The 13,040-nt window shown below is 41.9% G+C and overlaps 1 protein-coding gene across 1 annotated transcript in view; it reads left to right on the top strand.

Annotated features, from left to right (window-relative positions):
- Window positions 1-273: 273 nt before the first annotated feature.
- LOC126184531 (ras-related protein Rab-31) overlaps window positions 274-13,040 on the top strand; it is a 59,462-nt gene continuing 46,695 nt past the window's right edge. The window contains exon 1 of the mRNA XM_049926936.1: window positions 274-443. Coding sequence (XP_049782893.1) covers window positions 401-443 — 43 coding nt within the window. The 5' untranslated portion in view covers window positions 274-400. The remainder of the gene's footprint in view (window positions 444-13,040) is intronic.

A 13,040-nucleotide genomic window follows, 5' to 3' on the forward strand; every position in this document is an offset into this window, starting at 1 on the left:
AGTGAGCCACGGTACCTCTCGCGATATAAAGGCACATGCTGTGGGCATACTGACCCCAGAGAGACCTATCGGTTTATGCACGACCAAACTCACATGCTATGCTAGTAATCCGAATACCCGATGCTAGTCTGCCCCGAAATGTATCTCACATCGCTGTCTCACACAAGGAGGTTACAATTCTAATAACATCGATGCCACCATTGTGAATTATTATCGCTGGCTCATGGATTATCGTTGATGCGAATCAACTAGCAACTTTGACATTGACTTGTTTACCAGTAGCGGCAAGACTGTGCCCGTATGTCAAATTTGTTGTGTATGTCAAAATGTAATTGCGTTGTACAGCTGTTATCAATTAACAATAACCAGAGGTTGAAGGGCAGTGTGTCAGCTTTCCAAAATGAAAACCATCGAGGCGAAAATCGTTGTTTTGGGCGCTCAAGGTAACATGATATAGCCTTGTGCTTATGTAAGACAGTGGGATAAGAGCATTAATGCCTGAAATGTCTTTGGAATTTTCTCGAAGTCCCTGATATTCGTATTACCCGCGACATATGTTAACTTACTGCACAGCTACTAATAGATGACTCGTTTCTTCGTGGTTAGAAATTAGAAATACTTGTTGCAATTAAACTGTACCTTGGCCACTATAAGAATACATGGAACTGATTGTTAAATTTACCATATGTAAATCTGAGACATTTCATTGTTCGTGCGTTTGTTGATACAGTAACCATCAAATCGCACCACATTTTGACGTAACTACTGTTTGCACGTAGATTGAGATTCATAGAACTAACCTTGAGAGCAACAATTTGATAGTATTCCCTCATCTCGCTTCTTCATCTTTTAGGATTTCGTAGATATTTTCTTTTGCTGATCTTCCAGTACACTGTACTTTGTGTGTTTCGTTTCTTTCAGTTGCTCATGACATGCGAATTGTCCCCACTTTTTCTGTGGCATTGTGGAGAACTAATGGTGTGATGTAACTGCCAACAAAGCTAAATACTATGCCAGCTATTATTATTTCCTGTTGTACAAGATTTCAGTTTTAATGTGATAGCTATGTGTACAGGAAGTATATAAGTTCATTTGGCTTTTTATCCAAACTCCATATGGACTGAGGGGCACACTTCCCAACTGGGAGAATTTTGTAAGCTTCTGGGTGTAATCAGTGAAAAGTACTGAGAGAGGTGGCACACTTATTGGGACAAACGTGTCATATTCAGGAGGACAATGGTTCAAAGCTGCATATGGGCATCTAGGTTTTTCGTGAGTTCCCTAAATCACTCCAGTAGAATGCCAGGATAGTTCCCTTGAAGGGGCGTGGACGATTTCCTTCCACATCCTTGAACCATTAAGAGCTGGTGCTCAGTCTCTATTAATGTCAATGAGATGTTGAGTCGTGATCTTCCACCGAGCGAGGTGGCGCAGTGGTTAGACACTGGACTCGCATTCGGGAGGACGGCGGTTCAATCCCGCGTCCGGCCATCCTGATTTAGGTTTTCCGTGATTTCCCTAAATCGCTCCAGGCAAATGCCGGGATGGTTCCTTTCAAAGGGCACGGCCGACTTCCTTCCCCGTCCTTCCCTAATCCGATGAGACCGATGACCTCGCTGTCTAGTCTCCTTCCCCGAACCAACCAACCAACCAACCTGATCTTCCTTCCTTCATGACTGGTGCCTATGACTCTCACCTGAGGAATCTAAGGATAACAACAAACAGGTTGAGCTATGTTAGTGCATATACTAGGGGAGCTGACAGGTCCTGTCTTCCTGTTCTGTGTGAAATATATGTGCCAAGTTTGGAGACCATCCCTTACAATATGCTATCGTTCCTTATGCCAAGACCTATGTTGATAGTGCTATTAGTGCCATTGTTTATACAATTCATGATTATTCATGCCACTATTGATAGGTTGTTTAAAATCAAAGCATGCAGCACCACTGTTCAGGAAGAATGTATAATAATTCTTGATGTAACAGGCACAGAAATTAGTAGCCAGGCATGTAACCACTATTTTAGCTGGCAACTTTACAAGCCCTGGTTTATTTTACCTGTTGTACCAAGATTACACTGTTAAAGTTGTCTTTATTTTTAGGTAAATATTATTTTATTAGTACAGATTCACAGATCCAAGTAAGGAAATGCATTTTTGAGCAAGTAGTGAACAATATCATGCAACCTGTCAGTTATGCTAAGTGACACTGTTAACAGCTCTGCATCTTCATTATAACTGTAATGCTATGTAATAACACATATTTTAAGTATCAAAAATATTGGAGCCTCCATGGAAATATGAGGGTTTTGGACAGGGACATTGTTATTAATGCCATGAAACAGAACTTATTGGCCAGTGGTTGGAAAATAGGGTGTTTTACAGCAGGGACATAAAGTACAGAATGTGGAATGTATAGAAAATAGTTTGCCATGACACATTTATTGTCTTATCAACTCAAAAACTGTCAACTTCCAGTGTGACTTACAGGTTAGTGTGTCATCCCAAGCTTCATTAAAAAAAAAAAAAAAAAAAAAAAAAAAAAAAAAAAAAAATTAGGGCTATAACTGGTCAGAGTGAGATGACAGTAAGCAAACTTTTCCACATCCCTCTGCTGCTTTGTAACTTCTCATACAGTGTCTTCAGTTTTTTTATTGCGTACATTCACATGTATGACATTGAATTGGCTCTAATGCAGAAATTCCTGGAGAAAATAGGGAAACGCAAAGAGATGCTGATCATCTGCTCTAATTTCATTGATGCTGTAGAAGTAATAACATAAACAAAACAGAGAGAATAATTCTGAGCTTTTGAGACCATTTTTTTAATTTATGGACCAAATGGGTATGGGTTGGTGGGTAAGTGTCAGATTAAAAATCCAAACATACAGGATTGGGTCTCCAGTCCTTTTTTGGATTTTTTCTATTTTTTTGTGTCTAGTATAGCTTTTTCATCTTAGGCAATGATTTATAATGTTAAAAATGCCAAGTGGCATCATGGTTTGAAATCCACAGTAAACTCTAGGTCTGCCTTTATAGAATATTCTATAATCTTTTGGGTGTGCATCCAGGACAGTAACATTTCATCTTGCAATTTTTGGCTGTTGACCATACAGCTGTCCTCAAGGTGCCTCACCTCAAAGATTACTGTATGATTGACACATGAAATTTCAGGCGATGAAATATTCTTGTTCTGTATGTATACCCAAAAGATCATTGAATAAGGCAAAGATCACTTCAAAGTGGACCACACCTAGTAAAGCACTTTTGCTTCTGAGGCAACCTTTGTGGTGATAACAATTTTACATTTATAAGAGTAAGGGGTATCATTCAGGTGAGCATGAGGATATTTAAGGGTACAAAGAAGAAATGTTTTATCACCACTGGATACTAACGATGTGAATACTGATTGTGCTGACGTGCCGCCCCCAAACCCTCCTGACACACACACACAGCAAAAACTGGAACAAGAAAATATGTCTGCTAAACTTCATACCCCAACCATGTCTAACTTGTGGAATCAGATATTGGCGTGATGCTCTAGTCTAGCTCAAAATGTGTCATTTCCCATGGACACAGTTTTGTTTTGCAGGAAGACCACTCCAAAGTGTGTGTTTATCATATGTCACTTTTGGGATACTAAATTTTAAGATTGTTTCATTTGCTGAGTAGGTCAGTTCCTTATTTACTTAGGGATATAACTCGATTTAGCTGGAAGAGGAATACATGTAGTCCTTATATAATCAGGCCACCTTTATAAATAACCGAAGAGAGATTTTACTGTGTGTAAAGGCTCTAGTTTTAGATTTGAAATTAGACACATCATGCAACAGAGAGACCTCTCCTCCTGCAGCCCTCCCAATAAGTTACTGAAGTTTGTGTGTCCAGTAGCTGCCACACTGTATTTTTGCTCCGTAAATGCTCAGTGGAGTCACTCAGTTTGTCATTACATATTCATCATTGGATTCATAAAAAACCACGTTTGTGTTGGAGTGCCTATCAGTAATCAGTGTGTACAAGAGATGAGAATAAATAATGGATTGGTTTTTATATGCACCCTTTTTGCTATTGCAGTCAGTGGGATGCTACCTGTTGTCACTTATTCGTGGTTTTCAGTCCCCTAAGCTCAGGACTGTATATCCTCATCCTGAAATGAATTTAGATCATAATTCTGAATTGTTGATCAATTCCAGTCCCTTCTCTTCTACTTGATAATGTGTATAGGTGTCACACATTCAGTAGCTGAAAAATTACTGTTACAGTTAATGCTCTATGTGCGGACCTGATTGCACAATTATTTTATATTTTTAAAATTTTTTTAACTTATCCTGACTAGATTACAAGGGAAATATTGACCTTGCTGACACCATGCATATGCTTTGATTTGATATCATGAAATTAGCAGTCATAAATCGCTCACTTAAATACAATATGCACAAAATATGTGCTGCAACAAGAAATCACATTTGTTGGCTTCACTAATTCACAACCAGACTGCATTATTTCATTCTAACCTATATTTCAGTCTGTGTGAGAGATCAGTGTCCCAATCCCTACATTTCCAAAAATTAGTGCCTAAGGAAGCAAAATAAATATTTAAAGTATTCTGTTTTGGCTCTGTGCATGTACAATGTCATTCACTGCATCGTTATATCTGTTCATGTCTGGTATCAGTAAGTTCACTGCACATGTTACAGATGTACATTATGTACATCTGCGTAGATACTCCACAAGCCAGCATGAGGTGCATTGTGGAGGGCACCCTGTAGATGGAAGCATGTAAACGTGTAACACTTTTTCTCTCTCTGTTTAATATAGGGTTAGACGGAACATTTTGTCAAAAAAAACAGTATACAATAATAAAGGATCAGCTGAACCTGCTGACAACAGATGTCAGCTTCGTCTCATAACATAATCAGGTGACATATGACATCGTGTGTACACTAACAATAATTCTTTTCCATCTATATTACTTTTTGGAATGTAGGTTATGTGGCATACTGATCTGTAATGCAGCGTGAGGTCTATCTTGCACTAATAGTTGACAGTTTAGTTTAGTTGAGTTGAAGTGGTATCAAACACTTCAGTTAATTCAAAATAAACAGCTTGTTTCTATTGAGGTATGTTAGATCACTGTTAAATGAGGTCAGGGTTTTATGGTTCTAGGTCTGCTTGCAGCTGTTTGTCACTGGCAAGAGGACAGTCATAGTTACGTGAAAAAGAGTGGCTCAAATCAAGTAAAATAAACTTTGAATGTATGTATAAACTGACCACTCAACAGTGGCATGTTTCCATCCAATCATTCAGACAAATTAAGATAATTTTCTTTAGTTTAGCCTCATAGGAATCGTAACCCTTTCACACATGACTATTTCCTACATCATGAAGACACTGTATTGTAACATAGTTGTTTGTATACTGACCTGAGTATATTCAATGGTTTGCCTGGAGATATGCGCTCTATTTTGAGCAACAGTTGGGTGAATATACCACAGGTTTTAAAATTTGATGGGGAAACATGACTTACTCTCGCATACATAAGAATTCTATGTGTGGATTGCACTTTAATTCTTCAAATGGTTAACATATTTCGGCAGACTGCCATCATCAGGTATGTCGTAAGACAAAAGGGAATAAACATGGGATACACATTACGGAAATACGGAAGCGTCTGATCCCGCCCGTCTGCTTTGACCCATGACGTCACAAATATGGCGGAAATGACCATAAACGACGATTCCAACATGGCGCATATGAAGTCGGTACGTACGCATTAGGAGGACGAAAATACATTGAAAAACAAACACACACACTTTCCACAAAAAGCCTAATGACACTAACAGGACAAGTGCGAGAAAATGGGATGTTTTTGGGTGGGGGCAAACTAAATATAAACAAATTTTAGACACCCACCCCCATACAAAACGACGAAAAAAACCGAAATCACAAAACTCCCCAAATACCACTAAACACAGTATCATCTGGAATCGGACACTTCCCTTGACCTATATAGCTCAACGGCAGCTCCCGATCCCATAAATTAGGATCTAACACTTCCCTTGGCCTATATAGCACAAAAACATCTCCCGATACCAATATCACACAGCCACACATTGGGATCAAACACTTCCCTTGACCTGCGTACTGTTAATTTTATCCGCCATATCCATTCCTGAACAAAACCAACAACCGATTAATTTTATTAAAATTACCACACGATGTACAGTGAATGACACTAAATTAACCTTCACACAAAATCGTTAACTCACTGAAACGAATTCCACTACAAACACAGCCGACACTCGAACAATTCTGGATACTGAGCAAAAGCAAATTGAGCCCATTACACCACACAAACGAAAGCCTTGAACATACCACCAGAGAGCACAACTAACCACAACACGACATCTACAAACACGCCACACTCACAAGCCAAACTCCGCGCCGTCATGATGTCACACACAACAACTGTACGTCACGGGTCAAAGCCGGCGCATGGGATCGGACGCTTCTGTCGACCCCACATTACTTCACATATTATAAGAAAGAAGCTATACTCACTGACTGATGAAAGACACTTGCAATGTACATACATGACATATGCACACTGAAAAATTGTATTACGTCTAGTAGTACACTGTCATACCAGGTATAAGAACATGCTGTATAAGAACATGCTGGTGGTAATGATGTCACAGATGAGATATTAAACTGTACATTGTGTTTGTAACACAGGGAAAGTGCACTATAATTTGAATATAAGACGCTCAAACAGAAGTAAAATACAATTTTCATCAAAATATATTTTAAGTTCGTGTTTCCAAACTTCAGTAAACAATAAATAATACATCCGTATAGATTAATTCGTATACATGTACTTAGACTTTGTAAAAAGTTAACAAATGAATTTATGTATGGATTAGATAACATGAGACACCTTTACAATAAAGAAATAAAACGTTTTTCGTACAAAACAAAATATCTGTACTTCTGTACTGCACTGAGCCCTTGAGTCAAATTGAGGCGCTACTCGCAAGAGTAGGTAACGGTTAGTTTCCTTTTTTCACCCTTAATTTTATTTTGACACTGTCTACTAAATACAACTTTCCTTGTTAAAATGTGTTTGCTTTCCCCTCCGTGCTTTTAATGTCTCTTATTTTGTTTCATTTTGTATGACAAATGTTTTATGCCTTTTCATAGTAAAGCTGTCTCATATTCGTGTAATCCTTATGTAAACTAATGTTTAAAGTTTTGTGTCTATGAATTTATCCATATTAATGTGTTACTTATTGTTTAATAAGTATGTAAAATCAAATGTAAAATACATATTTAATGTAATTTGTATTTTACTTATGTTTTAGCCTGTTAATCTTGTAATAAAATATAGTGCACTTTTATGTGTTAAGAGTGCCACCTATGACTTTGTTATGGCAAATGTGTGCCTGTACTCTTATCATTTTCTGTTTTATGTAATATGATGTACCGATTTTTTGAAAGTTTTTGGTATGTATGTCTCTTAACTTATACTGTAAGTTTCTCTCATCAGTTAGTGAGTACATCTTCTTTTTAGTGATATGCGAAATAATGTTTATTCTGTGTTTTTTTGTTTTTTACGACAGACCTGATGATGGCAGTCTGCTGAAGCATGTAATCCATTTGAAGAAATAAGATATAATCTAGACAAACAATGTTTGTGTCAGTGCATCATGGTCGCAGATCTGTTGATAGGCTTCCTGTCTTCCGCCTTATTCCCATATCATTGGGGCTCACTCCTTACTATTTTTTTTTTTTTTTTTCATACTGGCAGTCAGCCTGCCACATGTCTGTGGAAAGCTACAGTGCTTTTATCCAGTTAATCTTTATTTCATGTAGTACTCTTTCTCTCATCCCCCTCCCTCCCTCTCTTCCCCCAAGATTCAAATTATAACATACTATTCAAAAAATTACTAATGTATTTCTGTGGTACCCTACCACAGTAACACTATTTGTAAGGGAAGGCTTCTTTCATCAATTCACAGACTACATAAGCCACATTCAGCGAGGGCTCTAATAACAAAGCAGTTGTGTGCCCTAAATTATCATATATCCAAAAGGATGCTAGTGCAGTGTTACAAAAGTGCTTTACAATGAAAGAAAATTACACTGAAGAGCTAAAGGTGCAGCTGCCTAATATCGTGTAGGGCCCCCGCGAGCACACAGAAGAGCCTCAACACAATGTGGCATGGACTTCACTATTGTGTGAATTAGTGCTGTCAGGAACTGACACCATGAATCCAGCAGGGTTGTCAATAAATCCATACGAGTACAAGGGGGTGGAGATGTCTTCTGAACAGCATGTTGCAAGACATCCCAGATATGCTCAATAATGTTCGTGTCTGGGGAGTTTGGTAGCCAGTGGAAGTTTTTAAACTCAGAAGTATGGTCCTGGAGCCACTCTGTAGCAATTCTGGTTGTTTTGGATGTTGCATTGCCCAAGTTGGACGGAATACACAATGGACATGAATGGATGCAGGTGATCAGACAGGATGCTAACTTACGTATCACCTCTCAGTCATATCTAGATGTTTCAGGGGTCCCATATCACTCCAACTGCACACGCCCTACCCCATTACAGAGCCTCCACCAACTTGAACAGTCCCCTGCTGACATGCAGTGTCCATCAATTTGTGAGGTTGTCTCCATACCCATACATGTCCATCTGCTCGATACAATTTGAAATGAGACTCGTCTGACCCGGCAACGTTTCTCCAGTCATCAGCAGGGATTAGTTCTTGCTCCACTTTAGCCTCTACATTTGCAGAAATGCCAGAAACAAAGTTAAGGAAATTTGGCTACACTTATGACTGGGTACAACAAAATGTACCACAGTTGAACAGTCAGAAGAAATCCTATTGAGGGACCGAGATGTATTGGGAAAGTACACTGGTGTGCAAAACTTGTGAACAAAAGTAACTTTTGCATGTTGTCTCTGCCAAGTAACAGAGTAACATAGCTCTGTGAAACTTGGACTTACACAGAAAGAACTGCTTCAGTATATTACAGAAACTGAAAGAAATACGCAATGAGATGAATATAAATGACCCTTTCATTAAAAAATAAAGGTAACTACACTTAAGTGATGAGGCAAGACATGGTTCTTAATAGGGTGTGAGTCCACTACAGGTAGCAGCACATGGTCTGCTTCATGCTACCATGTTGACCACAAAGTTGGCAAGGAGTTCTTGTGGCAGGGCATTCCATTCCTCCATCAACATGGTTGACAGGTTGACAACTGCTGGATGGACATTGGTGCATATGGACGTGCTATAACATATCTCCCAATGCATACAAACATGCTCAGTGGGATTTAAGTCAGTAAATTGGGCTGACCAGCCACAAAAATGAAGTCAGGCCTAAATGTGACCCTGAAAAGATGCACATGTTCAAAGATTTGGCTGTCAGTATGCCCATGCAACATTATGCTTCCCCTCACCATAACACCTGCACCAACAAAACAATGTTCCTGGGTGTATTAAGTGTTCACACTTCTTGCAATATGAAGATATATGCAGAATCACTACTCAGACTGAATATGCTCTCATCCGAGGACATGGGACGTCACTCCTTGAGAGCCCAGTCCATTTGTCCTCAGCACATTTGCAAACAATGGTGCCAATGTTCATGTGTCAATGTACGCAACATACTGGTCACTGGGTGAAGGAACCACCCCATGCAGTTACCATGTCACTGTGGAGTGAGAGATTGCATGCCTTGCGGTCCTGTTGAATGTGGTCGCAGTTGCACCCACTGTTCCACGTGCCTCTTGCACAACATAGTCATCTCCTCCCAGGGATTTGCCACTATTTGGCAAGTTCGTGCTTGGCTACCACAGGGCCCCATCCATTGTAGCCCTTTTTCCCTTCCGTGCTGCATGTCTATCTTCTTGCTATTCTTTTTCCCCTCCCTTGGGGAACGTGTCTGGGATATTATTGGGAATGTTCTGCATTCTGTTGCTGACTTGCAAACAGTCTCAACTTTCTTTTTTTCCTTTCTTTGTTTCCCTTCTCCTCTCATTCCTCCGCTTCGGTGTTTGAGGATCCTATTTTTTCTTCTTCCTCGCTGTGCTCTCCTGAACCACTTGTCTAACATGAAAAAGGTAACTGGGTAACACGTAATTCCCAGCCCCTGGTCAACAGGTAGCGTTCGCATATACCCTCTGGTACAGACCAGGCCCAGGGAGGGGTGATTGCCTGAGCTGTAACCTTCCCAGATTGCCCATTGGTCCCTTTGTCAGGTGATCTGGAGGTGTGAACAATTGCGTAAGGTGGGTGTGCCCCCTTGTATAGGGGACCCCCAGTTGGATGGAGCATGCCGTTGGAGATGCTGGCAATCGTGGGGGATTTCCTCGTGATGAGTCACTCATCCTCTCCATCAATGTCGATGAAACGAATACATAATGAGGCTACCAACTTGAAGACGCTTCCCACTGCACCACGGTTCCTTGTGGTATCATGTACTGAAGACGGCCAGTCCTTCGGCACGTGAAGTACTCTCAGTCCTTTCTTATTCAGAAAGGTGTTGATGCCATTTCTGGCCCTGTGAAATCCTACTCTCATTTACAGAATGGCACTTTGATTTCGGAGACGACTTCTGATGCTCAAGCACATCTACTACTTGCTGCCTCACTTCTCTACGGCTACCCTGTTTGTGTCGAGGCACATAGAACTTTGAATTCTTCCTGTGGTGTAATTTACACCAGGCTGTTTGACGGTCTAAGCGAGGCTGAAACACAACCCTACCTCTCTGATCAGGGTGTCACTGTCGTTCGTCTCATGTAAAAGGTCGATTCCTCCTTGGTGCTCACCTGCACTCTTTTCCTCACCTGTGACAGGGTGGTGCTGCTGTCCAAGATTAAAGCAGGCTACCAAATCATCACAGTCTGGCCGTACACTCTGAATCTGATGTGCTGTTACCTTTGTCATCGGTTCAATCACACTAGAGCGTCTTGTTGACACCCACGCAAATGTGTAACCTGTGGCAGGTATGCACATGAGGGCAATGTCTGCTGCCGCCTCCCCATTGTATCAACTGCAATGGCACCCACGCTGTTCCTCCCAGGATTGCCCCATGTATCTAGATGAGCGAGTTGTTAAAGAGATTCTGGGAAAGGAAAAAGTGCCTTAACCAGTAGCTTGCAAGGTACTGGCTAATCACAAACCCTGTGTTCTCCCGTCTGCCACTTATAGTTCAAATCTTGTTACCTCTTGCTCCATGAGGGACATGGGTACGCAGACATGTGACCTCAAATTTGGCTCTGAGATTGTGAAGTCGTCTCGTGTCAAGGTGGCATCACCATCCCCCCGTCCCACTGTGCAACAAACTGTCAAACTCTCGCCTCAAGGGGTGAAGCTACCCACTACACAACTGGCAGGCAGGAAAGGCCAGAAGAATTACTCCCGAGAAGACTTCCTCTGTCCCTCCAGCCAAACACCACCCAAGTCTTCCTCTACCCAGAAGGGCTTGAAGAAGCCCGCTAAAGACAAACGGTCTTTCCCTTCACCAACTTGAAGTTCCTGCTCGACGGTGTCGCCACGTGGTCGCTTAGCCTGGCCGGCCTCTGTCTCGCCGGTGCGCACCACCAACTGTTTTTCGTTGTTGGACTCCACCGACCGACTGCACAAGCACGCCAATGCTTGTGTGGATACTCCTGCTACTGTGACCTGTAGTAGCGACTCTGCACTGGCTGTCCCTCAGGGGACACTGAGTTGACACCTACATCTCTTCCTCCTCATGACTGTCCTCCAATGGAACGTTTGCGGCCTTCGGTCCCACAAAGAGGATTTATGGCTGCTTCTAGCATCCCATCGTCCCCTTGTACTTTGCCTTCAGGAAACGAAATTGTGGCCTCAAGACTGCTTTGAGCTTCCACATTACTTACTGATTCATTTTGACCTTCCCCTGAGGTCGGCATCCCATCTCATGGGGGCAACATGCTGCTCATACGGGATGACCTTCATAGTCAACCCATCTCCGTGACTACCTGTCTTCAAGCTGTTGCCATTCGCCTCTTCCTTCCCCACCTGACTTTTTCCTTCTGTGCCATTTATGTACCCCCGTCCTTCGATGTCACCACGGCTGACTTACTTCTGCTTATTGGGCAGCTACCTCCACTGTTTTTGCTACTCGGTGACTTTAATGTGCATCATCCCCTTTGGGGTTCTCCCAGGACCTGCCAGAGAGGTGCCCTCTTGGCTGACATTCTAAACCAACTCAACCTCTTCTGCCTTAAAACTGGTGCACCCACTTTCCTTTCTGACTCCTCACACACCTATTCCCATTTGGACCTATCCTTTTGCACTGCTCAGCTTGACCATCGTCTTGAGTCGTCCATTCTTTCTGATGCCTACTTAAGCGACCATTTTCCGTGTGCTTTCTGTCTGCTAACTCGTACCCCGTCCCCATGCATGCCCAAATGGTAGCTTACTAAGGCTGACTGGCAGCTTTACTCCTGCCTGGCAACCTTTGCAGAACAAGATTTCCTCAGTTGTGATGACCAGGTGGACTATCTCACAAACGCTATCCCTACTGCTGCAGAAAGTTCCATTCCTCATTGCCACGTCGTGTCCCAGTCCCTTGGCGGAGCCCCCTGCAGGTTTGGAAGTGGGAATAGGCCCGCGGTATTCTTGCCTGTCGTAAGAGGCAACTAAAAGGAGTCTCAAATGTTTCGGCCTATACGTGATGGTCCCCTCTCAGGTTTGACCTCCATATGTCCAAATTCTTCTGAAGAGCGAGCCAATTGGGGAAGGGCACCTTACATGGTGCATTGTGTCCATCGTGCATTGAGACCTTTAGCCAGCTTTGTCGTCGTCGCATTGCCATCCTGCTCGTTCTCTATCTCTTGGTCGAGGATACATTCCTGGGTGCGATTTCCACCATGCACTTTGCAGTGTTGCTTTTTGCGGAGACAACCATAGACTTCCTTGCACCTAATATCGAGCACAGTAGCCAGTTCGTTGTGGTGAGGCCGCCATGTACCCTGTTGGTTGTAGCCCCCTGACAACACA

Source organism: Schistocerca cancellata, chromosome 4 (genome assembly GCF_023864275.1).
Source record: "Schistocerca cancellata isolate TAMUIC-IGC-003103 chromosome 4, iqSchCanc2.1, whole genome shotgun sequence".
Classification (NCBI taxonomy): domain Eukaryota; kingdom Metazoa; phylum Arthropoda; class Insecta; order Orthoptera; family Acrididae; genus Schistocerca; species Schistocerca cancellata.